The sequence below is a fragment of the Ailuropoda melanoleuca genome, chromosome 18, assembly GCF_002007445.2.
Source record: "Ailuropoda melanoleuca isolate Jingjing chromosome 18, ASM200744v2, whole genome shotgun sequence".
NCBI lineage: Eukaryota > Metazoa > Chordata > Mammalia > Carnivora > Ursidae > Ailuropoda > Ailuropoda melanoleuca.
Window position 1 is genome coordinate 718,903 of NC_048235.1, and position 20,512 is coordinate 739,414.

At 38.9% G+C, this 20,512-nt stretch overlaps 1 protein-coding gene across 1 annotated transcript in view; it reads right to left on the bottom strand.

Annotated features, from left to right (window-relative positions):
* The window catches only part of CSMD1 (CUB and Sushi multiple domains 1), a 1,986,149-nt gene that overhangs the window by 93,623 nt on the left and 1,872,014 nt on the right, over window positions 1-20,512 (bottom strand). Inside the window, exon 51 of the mRNA XM_034647758.1 lies at window positions 14,523-14,708. Coding sequence (XP_034503649.1) covers window positions 14,523-14,708 — 186 coding nt within the window. The remainder of the gene's footprint in view (window positions 1-14,522; window positions 14,709-20,512) is intronic.

Sequence of the window (20,512 nt, forward strand, 5' to 3'; positions counted from 1 at the left end):
GAACAAACTGAGGGCTTCAGAGGGGACGGGGGTGGGGAAATGGGATAGTCTGATGATGGGTAGTAAGGAGGGCACGTATCGCATGGTGCACTGGGTGTTATACACAACTAATGAATCATCGAACTTTACATCAAAAACCAGGGATGTACTGTATGGTGACTAACATAATATAATAAAAAATATTATTATAATAAAAAAAAAGAAGCCAGCTGGGAGGGAACGCTTNGAGGGAAAGTGCATGTCTTCCCTAAGACTTACGAAGACAACGTGGAATTAGAGTCAGAAGCCAACATAAAGCAGTCTGAATGCCACTGTGCTGAGAGTTTGAAAGAAAACACTCTTCTTTACGAAATCATCTTAGACCAGAATTCCCTGGGGTTTGGCCAATGCACCTGCCTGTCCTCCCCAGTTACCAGCAGCCACAGAGGGCTGCTAATGACAGCTGCTGCTTCTGCAGACTTGTGTTCATGTCATGTTTTCCAAAAAATCCCTTTCACATTGTATCTGGAATTATATGTATAACTTTACACTAAGCTGATACTCCCAAAAGCACTGCAGTAGGGAAAACTGGTGTTTTCATTGTTGGTTGTATTTTATAGGTCAGCAAGTCAGCTCAGGCTTACTTCAACCAGGCTAGAATCCTCACCCATGTCCTCCGTTTTATTTCTCTGACCCTGTTATTTCCTCTACCATTAGAAGCAATGCGAGAAAGTTGTGTTTATTCGACATGTGACTAAAACAAGTGATGCCGGACAAGGTTTTCGGAATTAAATCAGTGAGGACTCTGGACACTAGCCTATGAATGTTGCATAAATAATGACATAATTTTCGAAAAAAAAATGTTTTAAAATGTTAGGTCATCTGGAAAATATAGTGAGAGAAAGCCTTCTGTTTACAAAAATGTTACAAATCAGTTTCTATAGCAATTATAAGTGAATAAGTTGCCAGGTGTACTTAAGGGAAATTAAATATTTTCAATAAACATAGGCTGAAAAAATAAATTAAAAATGTGGATTTACTTGGCTTGGCAGAAAGTACACAATCTTCTGGTTTACTTAAAAAAAAAATAGGAAATACAGGGGTGCCTGGGCGGCTCAGTCCATGAAGCGTCTACCTTCCACTCTGGTCAGGATCCCGGGGTCCTGGGATGGAGCCCTGTGTTAAACTCCCTGCTCAGCAGGGATCCTGCTTCCCCTCCCTCTGCCCCTCCCCCGTTGTGCTCTCTCTCTCTCACTGTCTCTCAAACAAATAAATAAAATCTCTTAAAGAAATAGGAAACATAGATTCTCTTCTGTCACCTTAAAGAAAAAAACTCTCATGGAGCCATTTTCGTGTATTTTGACAAATTCCGGAGAACACCTGCTCCCGAACATTCCCAAGTATTTGACATAGTTCATAGCGTTAAATGTTGACATGCTCGACAAAGTAAAAATCCCAAAATACTTCTCAAATCATTTCTGTTGAAAGTACAGATAATACGAAGTTGTGCACACACACACAAAGAAACACATTTTCTCTATCTTGTGAACATTTCAGGGACAACACAAAATATTTTGCAGTGTACTTGAGAAATCCTAGCTTTTAATTTTACCATGAGAAACTCTGATTTATTATAGACTCATTCAGCCCATGGCAAAACAGGAAGACTAACAGTGTTTTAAGATATTCAGACAATGATAGCATTCCACTATAAATAAAAGCCCTTCAGCCTCCCCACCCCCATAAATTACAGACACGTATCATAAATCTTTTGGGATATTCCAATCAGCCCCTACATGCAAGGATGTGACTGTCATTTCGTATTTAACAACAGAGTTTCCCCCATCATACTCAACGAGGTAAGAGCTTCTCATTACCAAGTTTAGTTCAAGCACATTTAATTAGATTTGTAGAATTACAATTAGATGCCATTGGAGGAAAATGATTTAATCAGCCTCCTAAATGTTCTTCCTACTCACAACTTAAGGGAGCTTTTGGCAAGTCATTAAGTATCTGTACTCACTGGATGGGGGAGGGAGAAGATGGTGTCTGTCCTGGAACATTAGAAGCTGCAGAACATGCCTGCTTTGGCTTAGGTAAATAATGAACAAGAGGTCTTTGGGGGGAAGCACCATACAGAGATGGTGGAAATGCATCCCACACTCTCCAATGTCAACGTCGCTCTGTGAGGAAGCCCTCCATAAAGACTGGATTGAGAGCATGGGATTCTTAAGGAAATAACTTGTTTTGGATTTTTGTTTTAAGCTCAGATTTTAATCAAATGCTTAGTGTGTGAGTTATTTAGAATAGGAGTAGCATGGGGCGCCTGGGTAGCTCAGTTGGTTAAGAATCTACTTTGGGCTCAAGACGTGATCCTGGGGTCCTGGGATCCAGTCCTGCATCAGGCTCCCTGCTCATTGGGGACTCTGCCTTTCCCTCTGCCCTTCCCCCTGCTTGTGCTTTTGAGCTCTCTCTCAATAAATAAATAAATCTTTAAAAAATAGAATAAGAGTAGTGGGTTAATAAAGAGTGAAATCATAGAGTTTTAAAAGCAAACTTCTAGCAGGTAATTTATGGGTCACCTGAGAACGATCAGCTTTTCACCCTCAGACAAAAAATGTCCAAACACTTTAAAGCTCCGACCTGTCCCCTCCCCAAGATTCCTGATTGCATCTAAACCCTCTGAACATTCTCACATTCTGGTCCTGAAATTGCTGGATTTCTTCTCATTCTGGTGACTACTGCCTTTTTCAATTATGAACTTTATACAAAAGCCTCTAGAGATCAGACATTTTTCTGCCCCAGTCTTCTTGTGATTTTGCTGGTATGTTAGTCTTAATAAATATATCTTAGGAGAGTTGGACCCCAGAGCATTTACGTAACTAACTGTAGCTATGTCAAAAAACTGATATTTCAACTCTGTCCGTAGTTTAAAGGTAAACACCTGCCATGAAATCTGGTCTCAATAAGAAAACAAGACCAATATTGAATTAACCTTATCCATGCAGTGATAGTGGCAAATATTGTTCAGAATTTTTTTTATAGCTCTGTTATCTAGGTTCACTAGTGAGCTATTTTTTTAATAACCTAAATGGCTTACTTTTTAATTATACTAAATGAGTCTAAATAGACCCCTGGACAGGATGAAAACAGTGCTGCTAATCTAAGTGAAGATTAATAACACAAAATCTTGGTGTTTCACAATTTCATTTACTGTGCTTTCAACAAAGGGATCCACAGCATTGACATCACCAATGGCTCTCTTTTGGAAAGTCGGCTTTTCAGTTGCTTCTAAACATCGCTCAAAGTTTCTTACTGTGGCTACGTGTCTTGTTTTTATTTGTTCATTTTATCAGCTCCCACTTTCTAAGGTCATGGTTTCAGTGTGCACTGATAGCCAACACTGAGCTAGCAACTAGTCAGTTCCTATAATTAGGAACATCATTAGAGTTTTTGTGGAAAGAACATTGTTTGCTTAAAAACATTTTATGCATTTGCTTAGATATTCTTTCCCATTTCCCCTACTGGGAACTGTTTTAAATAAGAGTCTAGCAATGTCTCCTGGGTAATTTGTAGGTTATGATGAACATGACCTTAAATCCTAAAACGATTGTATATATAACATAGTTAGTGCCATGAGAGCAGGGCCAGAGCCCTGCCTGAGGACCCCTGGGCTCTAATACGGAAATAAACCATACAAACGAGGGATTGGTGTCTAAGCCAGTGGCCATTCAGCTGATGTTAGGATATTTCCTAATAGGAAATGCTGTATGAATGGATGGAGATGCCTGCTTTATTGGTAAGATCCTCAATCTTTAATACTTCGGATACAGACCAGCGGAGATCTCAAGGGAGGAGATAAAAGCAGAGTGGGCAGCCATGGATGCTTCCAGAAAGCTGGTGGTGCACGTTACTGTAGAGAGGATGAGGGAGGCACAAGGGAAGCCGGTGCGTGAGATGGCATGGCCCTAGATTCAGTGCTGGGTGAAGAGTCAGTGGCATCCACTGACTCTGTTGGCACTATGACAACATCAGTACGGAACAAATAAGTTGTTCTTACCTACATTACTTGTGCCAAGACTCCACACATAAAGGTTTGCACAGTGCATCATGACCATGCTTGAGAAGGAGCTAAACTGGGAAACTTGAAACCTGAAAACTGCCTTCTAGAGATGCTTAAATTGTTTCTAAATTCTTATAATTCCATTCATAATATCATACGTGGCATCAGGTTATTTTCTTTTTCAAAAAACTTCAGTATGGGTGACGGATATGTGGAAACATTCTGTTTGGATGTACGTGACTGTAACATTTGAAGTAACCAGCATCACATCGGTTCTGTGGGGAGATTTGTTTCAAGAACTCATAGATATAGAAATGTGTGTTAAGCTTCTTATCTTCCCATAACGTTAGGTTTAGAATCATCGTATGAAAGTTAAAATGTCAATATACTTATATTTAGTAAAATTAATAAACTTCATCGTTCAATGGAACAGAATAGAATAATTATTATTATGTATAGAATATGCAGAATGATCTTTCAAGATTTTTTAAATATTTATTTATTTGACAGAGAGAGAGAGCACAAGCAGGGGGAGCAACAGGCAGAGGGAAAGGGAGAAGTAGATTACCCACTGAGCAGGGAGCCCAAAGAAGAGCTCTATCCCAGGACCCTGGGATCATGACCTGAGCCAAAGGCAGATGCTTCACCAACTGAGCCACCAGGCACCCCTAGAATATGCAGAATGATCTTTAAAGTGTTGTGTCCAATACATTAATTCCTCAAAACTATATATATATATATGTGTGTGTGTGTGTGTGTGTGTGTGTGTGTGTATATACATACATATGTATATATATATATATGTGTATATATGTGTGTGTATATTATAAATATAAAACCATGTACCATTTCAATTTTTCAGGATTATTTTGCATTTCAATAAGTGCATGCTTTCTCTGTGTCCGAACCAGGTGTAAAGGCATTTTGGAGCAAGACACGAGGAGCAGAGCCCTGGTCATCTGACAGCAGCCTGCCTGACCGGGCACACATCTCAGGCTACTTGACTGGAAAAAGGCTCAACTATCCACCTTAAAAGGGTGAAAACCTCTCATGTTCATGATTCATTATGGTTACATGGCAGCAATTTAAAAAACAATTGTGAAAGAAAATAGTTTCCTCACATCTTCTCTGACAGGGGCCATGATATTCACTCTACAAGTACTTACAAAGATACAGCCATGAGCCAAATGGACAAATGCACCTGCTCCCGCCGAGTTTATGTTCCTTAGAGAAGAAATTATAGCAACTAACATAGTCCAATTCTTAGGGACCATAAATGACCTATGTGAAACAAGACCCAGATTTACTACTGAGCATTTAAGTGCAAACTTTTCTTTCTCATGTTTATCAAGGAGCCAAAGGGAACCTGTTCACAACCCCAGTTAAAACACAAAATGCTGGACAAAGCCATGTTCAAAATCTTTGCAAATGAATTAAAAGAAGCAGAAAAATCATAGAATAAAACGCAGCTCATCCTAAAGAAAAGGACTGAATCTAATCTGAAATGTTATGTAAACTCCAACAGAGCATCAGGAACCCAAAACGACATTTTCAATAACAATATCAAGTTTGCACAACCCTACTGTACAGCCTGAAAGCACTCCATCCCAGCAGAATGTACAGTAGCTGAGGTTGGGCACTACCTGGTGGCCCCCAGAAAGAGGCTTCCGCAGGCTGGCCACAGCACCTCCTTGCCTTGCACAGAGCTGCCCGAACCTGTCCTGCAAAGCAATGAGCCCCGACATCAAGGAGCAGGACCCGGCCAAGCTTCTAGTAGATGTTTCACAACCTTGTGTAGGCTCATCTCACACATCAGAACCCTGCCAGAGGATGGATTCACATCCACCTGCAGACTTTGTTCCTCAGCAGGAGACCCGGGACATCCCGGGCTGGCTGGACATGGGGCAGCATGGCGCTAGGAGACTCTGCAGGGGTCTCCGGCCAATGTCGCCAGCTAAGGCTATGAACTGACCTTTCGGTCCGGGCTATCTTTCCAAATCTTGTAACTAACATGCTTACTTGGGAGGTAGGGATAGATTCATGCCTCCTATCTCACACATAGACATTTCCTTTTCTTTTCCTTTTAGCTTTAATATGTATTTTTTAAATACATACGCATATGATGATTATGTATTTAGATCAAGTGGGGACTGGACTTTTCTTCATTGGCTTTTGCTAACGTCTTAACTGAAGTCCCTCATAAATGCACAGTGTAGGCAAGATGGGCCCTTCACAGCAGCCACGGGTGCAGAGGCTGGCGGCCAAGTGTGGAAGGGCCAGCACCAGACAAACAGCCTCAGTCCCGACTCCACCAAGGTCCAACCTTGGGGGGGGGGGTTCCACTTCTCAGGGTCTCTAGGCCCCATCTGTATGATGGGGATAGTAATAGTGCTTCAAAGGTCTGTTAAAGGACTCAAAGACCAAATGCATGCCAAATGCTTATGACGGTGCCTAGCACGTAGTGAAAACTCAATGATGCCAGAGAGACAATTGATTTCATCACACAGGGGTTCAGGGACATGATTTAGGATAACACGATGTTTGTCAATATGCTAATGTATTTATTCTGAAAATGGGGGTAATCAATAAAGACAACAATGTAAGCAATTTTTAGTCCATTTTCTAAGGGACTAAGTGGATAAATATATATTCCTAAAACATTTTATATACAATATTCTTTTATTTTATTTTTTATAATATTTTTTATTATATTATGTTAGTCGCCGTACAGTACACCTAGTTTTTGATGTAAAGTTCCATGATTCATTACTTGCGTATAACACCCAGTGCACTATGCACTACATGCCCTCCTTAATACCCATCACCAGCCTATCCCATTCCCCCAACCCCCTCCCCTCTGAAGCCCTCAGTTTGTTTCCCAGAGTCCATAGTCTCTCACGGAACAATATTCTTTTATATTTATAAGCGCCCATATGTGCATTACAGATATATATAAATATATACATATATTTAATATAAATTTATACATATAAATATATGTACATATATTATATACATGTATTCATATGTGTGCATATAATAGCATACATAAATATATACACGTGCATTTGTACATGCATGTGCACATATATATGNTAGTCACCATACAGTACATGCCCGGATTCCGATGTAAAGTTTGATGCTTCATTAGTTGCGTATAACACCCAGTGCACTATGCACTACAAGCCCTCCTTAATACCCATTACCAGCCTATCCCATTCCCCCAACCCCCTCCCCTCTGAAGCCCTCAGTTTGTTTCCCAGAGTCCATAGTCTCTCACGGAACAATATTCTTTTATATTTATAAGCGCCCATATGTGCATTACAGATATATATAAATATATACATATATTTAATATAAATTTATACATATAAATATATGTACATATATTATATACATGTATTCATATGTGTGCATATAATAGCATACATAAATATATACATGTGCATTTGTACATGCATGTGCACATATATATGTGTATTATGGGTGTACATATATGTATAAATTTATATACAGATGAATGCATATGCATACATATATGTTGATTTATACATAGCTAGCTAGACAAGTAGCTAGATAATTTATTTATATATAATCTTGGTTTTTCTATGTTTGGGCTATTTACAGGTCATATAAAACTATTTGGTATGGCTTTAACTGGTTCTCCCTTTCCCAAAACACATAGAAATTGCATTTGATCAGGTAACATGCTCATGGTGCCTGGTGCATAGTAGGTCTCTGATAAATTTGTCCTTGACAAACTTGCTTCACTGACTAACACCTGTGATTGAAAAAGAAAACCTGTATATTGGGACTAGGACTTTGAATTCGTTTTTCATTAGAGGGCAATTTTAATGGTTTTCCTTTCTTCTAAATGCAAAGCATATTATGCATATCTATTCATCATATGGGCAAACTGTTAAACCCATACATTAATACCAATAGCCTCCCTCTTCTATTATGCCACCGGCATGAATCCTATCTTCAATGATCCAAATCCAGGCTCAGTAAATAATTAAAATGAAAAGAAATGAGCCTCAGGCACTTGATCTGCCGGATGGGGCTGCACACACACTGAAACAGTTATTTATTACAGCCTTTCCTTCAGTAAACCTGCCGCCACACCAACTGATTTTATTTACCATTTACATTTACTATGTATCAGAGCGGAAGAGCTTCTGTTTTCCCAAGAGTCAGGTACTGATCTACATACTACTGCAGTCAGTAAAGAAACAAAACTGTGTCATGCCAACTAAGTACCCAGAGGAACTCGCCTTGGGGAAATACGCATTTCGGAGTTCCACAGTCACCAAATTTTCTGACTCCGAGGTAAAGTTTCATGCTTACTCTGTGCAATTTCTTCAATTTCAGTTAAGTGAAGAAAACATCACCCCATCAAGATTAAATCATTTTTCACAATCTTTTTTTTGAAAACAAATGTATTTTATTTTTTTGTTATAATAATTTTTTATTGTATTATGTTAGTCACCATACAGTACATCCCTAGTTTTTGATGTAAAGTTTTTCAATCTTTGAATACCAAAGAACTTAAACAAAATGCCCATTTCTCCCTTTTATAAAATCTAACAGACAATAGGGAGACAAGAAATACCTGAAAGTTTCAAATGATAAAAATGTGGGGTTGATTTTCTATTTTGTTAAAAAAAACTCTATGTATTGTCTGTGTTACTGAATAGCAGTCAGTATCAATAAAAGCTTTAAAATGCAAATTGGCTTTTTCCCATTTCACAACCATTCAAAAACATACTGTAACTTCTTTATCCTGGGATCCAGTAGGGATCCTCATTTGTATGTAAGAAGTAATTTTGTGATTTATTTTTTAATTGTAACTTTAAAGCAATGGTCCATTTAGAATATGTATTTTGAGGCAGAAAAATTCAAAAGCATGTATAAATTGGGCCACATTCAGCGTGTGATATAACGTTTCACATAGGCACAGAAGACCGCTCTTAATTGATGTAACATTCGTCTTCCCAATGCCAAAGGCCTCTCATTCCTGATTTTTCTAGAAAATTATAGAAGTAAATGTACCTTGTCCTTGAAGTCATTTGGTTCCACTACATATCCTCAAACGAAAGGTGGCTCCCTCACCATCAGCTAGCTAATGCTTCCCAGAATGAATTACATGCTGGGCTATATAGCAGCACCTCTCTTCCTGTCTCTGGGCTCACTTTTATAACACACGAGACTCACAAGCCATGAGATTCCTAGGGGAATAAGGGAAATAAGGGAATAAAAGTTGGGAGCAGAGGCTTTCTCCCTAGGTTTCTTGGAACCAAATCCCCATTGGTCGCTTATTGAGTCTGTGACACCAACCGACTTTCCCAACCAATCCCTCTGAGGTTCTCATCTGTCCAGTGGGACAACTGCATACCTCATGAGAGTTAAACGGGGCAATTTGTGCCAAGTTTTTGGAATCCACCTTGGAAGATAATAGGGTGTCCAGGACTGGTCTTAAAAGAGTGATTAATCGGGGTGCCTGGTGGTTAAGCTCTGACTCCTGATTGCATGGGGCTCAGCATCCTCTCCCTGTCTCTGCCTCTCCCCTTACCCAGAGCTTTGAATTCACACTGCAGTAGGGCGGAGCACCTCCCCAGGCAGGTCCTGGGAGTGTCACACAATCGCCTTGCTTTCAAAATGCCCAAAGAATCCAAGCCCATCAGTGTCACCATAGAGCTTTCCCTGGGGCAACAGGGGACCTCCAACAGGGCGGGTTCAGTGCAATGAAATACTTCCCTCAGTGTTTTTATAATGACCAATCACATTTACTTGGTTGCAAATTGTGGATTTGAGCTATCTCAGTTATTTGCTTCTCATTACATCAGTAAGATAAGAAAAGCAATACTTTCCCTGCTGGATTGTTATTATAATTGAATGATGTAAAGCACAGACACGTTTGATGTGGTCCAATGTCTATAGTGACCATTCAAGAAACTGGTCCACTTATTACCACTATTTCCCCGGACCATGCACTCATCCCAGCAGAATGCCACCTCCTCTGTAAAGGCTGATCCCAGCTTGAGCATCCATGGGACCCCATCAACATCTAATCTCTTCCCCATTCTGATTGCATCATCCATTTGTCTAAGGTCCTTGCATTTGTGGATTCCAAAGGGCAAAGGCTTATCTCATTAATCTTCTTGTGCCAGTAGTTGTAAGCCAGAGGTCCTCACAGAGCCCGGGTCACCCAACCGCTGGGTGGATGAGCTAGGCATATGCAGCACCTCCCCATACCAGCCATTCCTTTGGCTCCCTGTGCCCACTGGGGTATCTCACCCACTTTTTTCATGGGATCCAAGGCATTTTGTCCACTTCTCTCTTTTGGAAACGCTCTGCCTCTTTCTTTCTTTATTCCCAACTAAGGAATTAGAAAGCTATATTGTGCCTCTTTTCCTCCTAATTCTGGCATAGTTGGCTCTTTATGTTGGAGTTTTATGATGGTGACCCATTTATTGCCAAATAGAAATCACTTGCATTGGCATTCTGGAGAACAAGCTGTAAAACAGGGCTAAAAATCTGGGTGTGCATAATTGCTTAGCCCAATGAGGTGTGGCCTTAACACTTAAATATGGCTCATACATTAAAAATAGTTCGCGTTTATAGGCAAGGCATTCTGTGCAGCACGTGTTTAGGACGAAATAATTCAACACTGCAGTGACATACTAATGGTTCTTGCTCACTGCATCAATCTGGGAGGTAAAAGGCACATATGCAAGGAAGCTTTCATCTAACCCAAAGATAATGTCTTATTAGTTAAAATAAAATGCAAAAAAAAATGCTACTGAGACTATATGTCTGTGATCCCCAATAAGCTGGATTATCTTTAGGGAAAACGATGGCTTTAAATATTTCCCTATAGCTTTAAAAATTATGTAAGTAATCTGTGTCCATCAGGGCATTTTTACTAAAATGAGTTATGTCCCTGGAATTGTTTATAACCAAAAACAAGACTGATTTTGTAGGAAAATGGAAAATATTCTTTCGGTTATGTTTCCAAATTGTTGCATTCATATTAAACACATTTTTTTAAAGTGTCATTTTATATTCTGTCTTAACCAAATAAAAACAAAAGTGAGAAGCCACTGTGGTACTGGAAAAAAAAAATAGACACATAGATTGATGGAGCAGACTATTAAACCCAGAAATAGATCCCCAAACACATAGTAAACTGATCTTTGGCAAAGGAACAAAAAGCAATACAAATGGAGGAAAGATAGACTTTCAACAAATAGCACTAGAACAACCAGACGTCCTCATGCCAAGATGAAGTTAGGCACAGACCTTACACCTGTCACGAAAATGACTTTAAAATGGACCAAAGACCCAAATGTGAAGTATAAAACTCCTAAAAAGTAACATAGGAGAAAATCTTGACCCTTAATTGGGGGGAATAACTGTATAAAAACAACACCAAAGGCATGTTCCATGAAAGAACTAATTGATAACCTGTCCTCCATTAAAACTGAAAACTCCTGCTCTGTGAAAGACACCATCAAGAGAAGGAGAAGACAAGCCACCGACTGGGAGAAAATACTTGGAAAAAGGATCTCTGATTAAGGACTGGTAGCCAAAACATTCAAAGAACTCTTAAAACTCAACAATAAAGTGAACATCTTGATGAAAGTGGGCAAAAGCCCTACAAATGAGCCTCATCAAGGAAGGTAGACCAATGACAAAAGCACATGGAAAGATGCTCCACAGCATAGGTCAGCAGGGGAGTGCAAATCACAACATCAAGGAGATACCCCCACCCATGTATTAGAACGGCTAAGATCCCAAACACTGACAGCACCAAATGCTGACGAGGATGTGGAGCAACAGGAACTCTCACTCATTGCTTGGGGGGAATGCAAAATGGCGCAGCCACTTTGGAAAACTAAACATACCCTTACCATATGACCCAGCAATCATATGCCATGGTATTTATTCAAAGGAGTTGAAAAAGTATACCCACATAAAACCTGTACCTGAAAGCTTAGAGCAGCTGTACTCATAAGCGCCAACACTTGGAAGTAACCAAGCTGTCCTTCAGTAGGGGAATGGATAAACTTTGGTCCACCCAGACAACAAAATAAAATGCAGAACCATAAAGGAATGAGCTATCAAGCCATGAAAAGACATAGAGAAAGCCTAAATGCATGTCACGAAGTGAAAAAAAAAAACAACAACAACAACAACAACAGCCTGAAAGGCTGCATAGTGTATGATTCCAACTACATGGCATTCTGGGAAAGGCAGAACTATGGAGACAGGGGAGAAGATCAACACCTGGGTACTAGGCATTGAGGGGCAGAGTGGGGGGATAACAGGCAGAGCAGAAAGATTTTTAGGGCAGAGAAAATATCCGTATGATACCATAATGGTGGATATATGTATTTATCCATTTGTCGAAACCTACAGAATGTATGATGCCAAGAGTGAACCCTGATGTAAGCTCTGAGCTTTGGGTGATAATGATGTATCAAAATAGGTTCATCGCTTGTAACGAATGAACCTCTCCATTTGTTGGTGGGGAATGTTGATAATGGGGGGGGGGGAGTATATCGGAAATCTGTACTTCCTGCTTATTTTTGCTACAAACCTAAAGTTGTTCTAAAAGACGAAGTCTATTTTAAAAAATGATGTGAGAATTAAAATTACATTTACATCATTTACGTAGTTACCTTGTCATTTATCAGGTCTCTCTCAGACACTATACAAATTTTAAATGGCTTTGCCTTTAAAACCTAGCACATAGTTGACATTTTAAGTATAGCACCCAGAGAACTTAAAACAAAAAATCACTGATGTGTTTTCCATCCAAGACTAGTTAACTCAGGATCTCTGAGAGTCAGACCTGGACATTAGTAATTTTTAAAGCTCCCTACATGACTTTATGTGTAGCCAGGGTGCTGAATCGCTGGCATAATGAAAAGGGCACTGGATTTAGAACTAGAGAGAATGGAATTCAACCCGAACTTTGCAGACTAGTGGCTTTTACTTCATTGGGAAGGTCCTGTGTGTCCTCCCTTTTCAGAACTGTCAGGAGATTTAGAGATAAGCTATAGGAAATGTATGGTACGTAGTAGACACTTTACATTGACAAGGATTATTCACCACAACCTCTAAGCTGTGTGCAAAGTGAGCGGTGTCTTAAACGCATAGGAAATTGTTCTCATTATAAAGAGCCCAAAACACAGTGTCATTGCCATGTGTGGGGTCAGGCTCTCATTTTGAGAGAATGATTTAATCTAGGTTTGAACTTAAAACCCTACCGATGTATCTTATTATTCTAGCTTCCTGTACTATTCTTAATTATAGTAAAATAATACTTTATTAAATAAAAAAGTGAGAAATATTACTATTGTCCCCATTGTATCTCACTGCCTCTCAGGAAAAGCAATAATTATCTGCAAAATAAAATAAATAAATAGATGAAAGTGATCATAGGAAAAACAAGAACTATGGAGGAAAGTCAATCATATTCTGTAAACATTAATGTGTTCATAGGTAAGAAGTTTAAATAATTTTAACACGACCAAAATACTACACACAAAAAGAGGTCAATAAACTAGTTTTATAATTGAAGATCATGTGGAAACATTTTTCAAATATCACAAGAGTGAAAATATTTTATGCAGAAATATTAGTTTTTAATTTTTAGAAACTAGGTAGTTAGATATCTTATTCCCAGTTTGAGGCTAGTTTTAATACAATACAAAGAAAATCGTGGTGTACCTTATGCGTGCATGTACGTGTGTGTGTGTGTGTGTGTGTGTGTGTGAACTTTTGCTCTCTTTGGCTCTGCGTTATGGACTTAATTATTATTTTTTAAGACTACAGTTCCAGCATGGGCCCAAACTTCTGACACTTATAAGAATATTATTATATACCATCAAAAGCTTTCCAGAAAACCTACTCTTCTTCACAAATCAGTGACTCATTTAATGAGCACCAATGTATTACGTAGAGTAGGTGAGACACAGAGAAGCAAGGCACTACCTTTAACCTCGAGGAACTTATAAAGAGGTGGGAGGCGAATAGGAAACTCAGGTTGAATTATGTCTTAATATTTTGCATAGACTGCGATCGCCAGGCTACGTGTCTCAATATCCTCTCAAATTCATCTAACCAAATTGAAAGTGACAGCATAGTTGAGGTTTGCTGTATAAATCATACAGCCTAGATCCTAAAATGACAGTGTGATTCTATTTGACCAAGTTTCAAGAAGGATGAGTTTATCTTATATGGTTGGAGCATTTTCTGTGGAATAGATTGATTTTATTTTTTTATCTTTTTTTAAAATATTTTTTTTAGCATTCTCAAACGTAGATTGGCTCTACTATTACCACAATGCAAGCGACCAGGGCCTCACATGCTGTGGAACAGGGTCTCCACGCTTTGGAATCTGGAGTTCTCACCCGTGAATCTCGCTCCAAATTAAATCTGCCAAGATGTGCAAAGGCCCTGGAACACTCACGTTTACACGTGGGGGGCTTCCCTGTGTTGTTCCACAATCCGTCTTCCCGACACACGGCAGCTGCTTGCTGGCCAGCTTCTAGCTGAAAGCCCTCGTTACATTCATACGTCACTTTACTATCCAACGCGAACTCGTTGCCCGTAAATGAACCGTTCCCCGGGGACTCGGGGATTCCACAGGACACAGCTGGAAAGAAATGGCAGAAATGCAGTTATTCTTACAAGACTTTATGGTATTTCCTTGTCCGGTTCCTACTGTTCATCTCCAGTGCAGAGACAAACTGTTAGATATTTATATTTCTAATGTGCAGGATAAGGGACACATTTTCAAAGCCTCAAGGATCTTAAGGGTTAAGGAGAAGCCATGGAAAACTGCTCAGAATAAAACATCTGCGTGATTATGATCCCAGAAGCTAAGTCTGACTGCTGTCAAACAGTTTAAACACACTGAGGTGTGTTCTCAGATGGCCAGGCTCAGTGCTTCCCACTTCATTTACTATTGCAAAGAAAGGATGGAACAGCAGCTTTACCATCACAAAATCTACTGACGCTTTGGTGCTGAGATTTCTCAGGAATCACAACTGAAGTCAACGGTCTAACCTTCCCTCATGTGCACCTTCCCCTCCCACCATGACTGGTTTTCCTTAAAGCACCAGGCAGTGCTAATAAAAGGCAAATGACTTAGCCAAGATGATCGATGCTTTTATGATCATAATATCTGTTATCTTATAAAATACCTATCAGAACACAGGCCCTTGAGGAACTAAAATCCAGGAGGAGAAAGGGAGGGTACCTAAAGCAGAGAGCTCAGTCCTACAGGTGCTAAGCAAGCGTGTTCTCAGTGTGAGGCCACACAAGAAAGTGGGATGAAGGAAGCAGACATGTTTTTAAAGACAAGGAAGATGAAGGGAGAGTTCCGTGTAAACACTCCCTTCTTCAATTTCCTAGCTCTGGTCCAGACTTACCTACTATGAGACATAAAGAAACAAAGCAAAACAAAACAAACAAACAAAAAAAACACCTCTCAAGTAACATGACTTTAAGTTACAATAAGAAACAAAATAGTAAGGTAGGACAAAGAGATGGAGAGTTATTCCCAATGACATACCAAATTCAGGTGTCCTTGTCAAAGAGAAGTTCCCAATAACTAAAGTAAAGGCCTTCCTTTACCCAATGAATATTTAATATATTATTCACCTTATGGATTTTAAATTTGGGTCATTTAAAAATGTTTCCACATTGATTCCAATAGAAAACACATGTAGCATGTTAGAGCTGGAAGAATAGGTTGAACGACTTTATATGAACTTATAGTTTTACAGATAAGGGAAACTGAGGGTCAGAAGGAGGAAACGACTTGCCTAGGGTATCAGAACGACTATGTGTAGAACCTGGGGCCAAGAGCAGATCTGTAACTCCCAACTGAGACTACCTTCTGATTCTACGAGAGCCCACTGAACTACCTGTGGTTCCCTCTGAGTCTTCTGGTTGTTGTTCTTTGTTTCTTCAGCACGATCTTCAATAAATGCAATGGAAAATTATCATAGAGGTAAAAAAAAATTTAAATGTAGTGGCTGATAAAGATTAAACCTCTGAAAAGTCCAAATACTCAAGTTTCTCTTGTGCTTACATGTCTAACCAGCTATTTCAACCATCTAAAAAAATACATATGCAGAGTGTGTGTGTGTGTGTATATATATATATATGTATATACACATATATATGTTTACATATATATATATTTGAATCATACTATAATAAATAATTGCAGTAGATAGGGGATAAAAACTTGGACATATAGACATGATTTTGGACAAAGTACTTAAAATAATTAGTAACCTCTGGCTTTCCAAAGCTATTGCTTTATTGAGGCAATGTATCAAGGATTTGCAAAACGTTCATCTTAATTTATTGAATGCAGTGAATGTCCTTTGCAATTGGATCTCTTGGGATCACCAATCTCTTGTCTCTTCACCAATTCCTCTTGGATTTCACTCAAATAATCATTTGTTCATTCTCACAAACCTAAATTTCTCTCCTGCTCGCTGAGACATGCCCAGTCCGGTGTCCAGCTACTTTCTAGCTCTTGTTTAGAGTGAGCATCAAATGAAATGACATTTCTTTGGCAGGTGACATTCTACAAACACCCATGAAAGCCTACCTTAAAGGGATTCATATGCTGGAGGCCAAAAAAGAAAAGCTTTCTAACTACTTCTGCTAAATCTGAAAGCTTATTTCACACATGAACCCTGATTCCAAGGACTTAAGGAGACCCACTTTCTGTCATCTGATCAACAACTGGGAATCTTTATTTGGCCTTGAGCTATGGGTTTTAGCCTCTCTAGGCTGTTTTAACAGTAGGCTGTTTGGCGGAGCTTAAAATAAAGGTTGGCAATCAATCAACCATGACATTCTCACACTCTGATTCAATGAAGATAAATGGTATAATCCTTACAGACTTAGAAATTTAGGTTCATGGGATAAAGGAACCTCCCACTAACATCTAGTATTGACTCATTCATTCATTCCTTCCAAAACTTTTGTATGATTACTAGGTGGCAGATATTCTTTAGAGCACTTTTTAAATGTCAATGAGCTAAATGCATGTGATTTCAAAATGTGTGGTAGGTTCTTACTTTTATTATAGCTAAATGGAATAAATCTTCTTCATTTTTTTAAATTATACTAATATAGCATTATATTTCCCAGACAACCTAGGCAAATGACCACATAATTATCCTTTAAAATTATCTTCTGTCAAAGAACACAGACTTTAAAGTCATATTTCTGTATTAGTTCTTGTCCCTGACATTTGCCAACTCTATGATTTTAGTTAAAAGACTTAATGAATGTTGTCTCATTGCTTTCAGGTTAATAACGGCCACCTCAGAGGTAATTGTGCAGAGTCAATGACATAATGTATACAGAACAGCTACCACTGGGTTCATACAATGTAGGCATTCAATAAATAAGAAAGCGTTATTATTAGTAGTAGTAGTTATATATACAATCATCATTTACACTTATTTCTTTTCCAAAGAAAAATACGAGTTGCAAGGATTAACTCCTGTAATCTATTTATTAAAGAGAGCAAAGAGGAAATCAGTAGTAAATTAGCTTATTTCTATTACATATCTCATGAGATATTTAACATTTTGGCTTCAGATACATAAATGGATCTTTATGTAAGAGCTACTCCACTGTCCAGTGTCCTTTTCTTCTTCTATAATATGAACCCAACTTGGGATTTTTTCTTTATGTATTTAAGACCAAACAATAGTCACTGTTGTCTCTGTAGGTTTAAACACTTCTCTGATTTTTTCCAACTTCTTTAAATGATTGTTCCCTATAACTTACAATGGCTCCTTTTCTTTCTGCTATCTGTCCACATTTCAACACTGTACCATTTGCTTTGCTTTCTTTTTCTTTTTTTTTCTTTCTCTTTTTTTTCCCCTTCAATGAGCTAAGTGATTCTTGGGCTTTGATTATTTCCTTAGGCTGATGATTCCCATGGCTTGGTACTCACTCGGTCCACTTGAGCAATGCCCACATCTCAAGCTAAATGTGTGCAGGTCCTGCGGTTGTCACCTGACCTTCACTGTAGCTGACCTGACAAACTTTCTCCCAGTCAGTCAGGTCAGAATCTTTCACTCACTTCTTTCTTTACACAGCCCTGATTTGTTTGGTGACTAAGTGTTGTCCACTTATTTAAACATCTGCTTCATGCTCTATCAGTATCCTATCTCATATACCCATTATCTCAAAATGGAATGTCTACCTTTTCATTATCTGCCCCCCACTCATAGGGCTAAGGCAAACCCAGAGGGAGATCAACCCATACTGTAAAGCCTGGAATAAAAATAGTATCCTGCAGTAGGGATTCCTGTGGCTTGGTTAAGGTAAGAGATATGTTTAAGTAAAAATGTCTGAAACAGGACATGCAAGAAATCTGATAGGTACCAAGTTTATAACCAAAAAACCTAGTTGAACATCACATACAAAAGGAGCATAAACAAAAATGAAGGACCACTGATAAGCTCAGGAACAAGAGCCCATGAAATGCTCTGTAAAGAATAAGATGTGCTAAGAGGGACAGAAGAGGACCTGCATTGCAAAAGAACAATGCAAATCCCTCATACATTCTGTCTAAACCATAATGAAGAACGATGCAGTGACGTAGCCAGTGTCTCAAATGTAGACATGGATTTGAGGGGTTATAAATATACAATTTAAGCATATAAGAATTTTCTATCAATTAAAATGTATGTACATGCATGTCACTTTATATATATATACACGTATAAAATTAATTAAGAATTCTAATATAAGAGGGCACTCAGTCAGTTAAGCATCTGCCTTCGGCTCAGGTCATGATCTTGGGGTCCTGGGATTAAGCCCCACTTCGGTTCCCTGTCAGTGGGGAGTCAGCTTCTCCCTCTCCCTCTGGGGTCTCCCTCTCTCTTTATCCCAAATAAATAAATACAAATCTTTAAAAAAAAGAATTCTAATAGAAGAATATTCCAAATTGCCATCTATATTTTGGTTCTACTCTAAAATATTTGCGCCTGAATTTGTTTTGTGTTTATAATCATGCTGTAGCCAAGTAACAGTGAATTTGGTATAGTCTAATAAGAAAAGCATCAGAGGCAGATAATATAGAAATCATGTCACTTATTATCCACTACAAGCCTATTAGATAACACATTTAACAATATTTTTTGCTAACTATAAAATTCTGGGTTATCTTCTTTCAGCCCTTAAAAAACGCTGTTCCACTTCCTTCTACCCACCAGGGTTTCTGATGAGAAATCTACTGTCATTATAATCCTTATTTCCCTATAGGTGATCCATTGTTTGTGCCTGGCTTCTTTCAGGACTTGTTTTCTTTTCCTTTACTCTACCATGATGTGCCTTATTGTGCATTTATTTGGGTTTCTGGTATTTGGGGTTCACTTAGCATTTTGAATCTGTTAGGTTTACATATTTTGCCAAATCTGGGAGGCTTTCAGCCATGTCTCTTCAAGCACTTTGTCAGCCTCTCCATCTTCTTTTTCTTCCTCTGGTTGTCTGATGACAGACATATCAGGTCATTTGTTACAGTCCCATGGTCTGGGAGGCTCAGTTCATGGTCTGAGAGACTCAGTCCATGGCCTGGGAGGTTCAGTTCATTTTTTTAAAGCATGATTTCTCTCTGTTTTTTTAAAGTGGTTAATTTCTTTCTTTTTTTTTTAAAGATTTTATTTGTTTATGTGACAGAGAGACAGACAGCAAGAGAGGGAACACAGCAGGGGAGTAGGAGAGGAAGAAGCAGGCCCCCAGTGGAGGAGCCAGATGTGGGACTCGATCCCGGAACGCCGGGATCACGCCCTGAGCCGAAGGCAGTCGCTCAACGGCTGCGCTACCCAGGCGCCCCCTAAAGTGGTTAATTTCTATCATTCTATCTTAGACTCGGAGGAAAGAGGTACTTTCTTCTGTCCTCCCTATTCCGCTGTTGGGTCCATCTACTGGATTTTTTTTTCTTTTTTATTTCATTTATTGTATTTTTTAGTTCTAATATTCCCATTTGGTTATTCTTTGTATCTTTTATTTCTTTGCTGAGACTTCCTATTTTTTAATTATTTATGCAGATTCATAGGCATAATATAATAAAATGCTCACCTACATTATAATTGTTGATGATGGCTGCTTTAGAATATTAGAGCATTCTAGCATCTGTGTCACCTCGGCTCTGACTTCTATTGATAGTCTCATCTCATTTAATTTGGTATTGTCCCATTTCTTGGTATGATGGGTGATACTGCATTAACACCCAGACGTTGTGAACATTAACTCATTCGTAAAACCCTGGCTCTTATTTAAATCTTATGTTTTTCGAAGCCTTATCTAAAATCACTCTAGTAGGTGAAGGGAGGTCCCACCTCTACCTCCAGGTGGGGATGGAAAAGCAGGTGAATGGGGTCCTTTCTGGGCAATGTGGGAATTCCAGCTTGC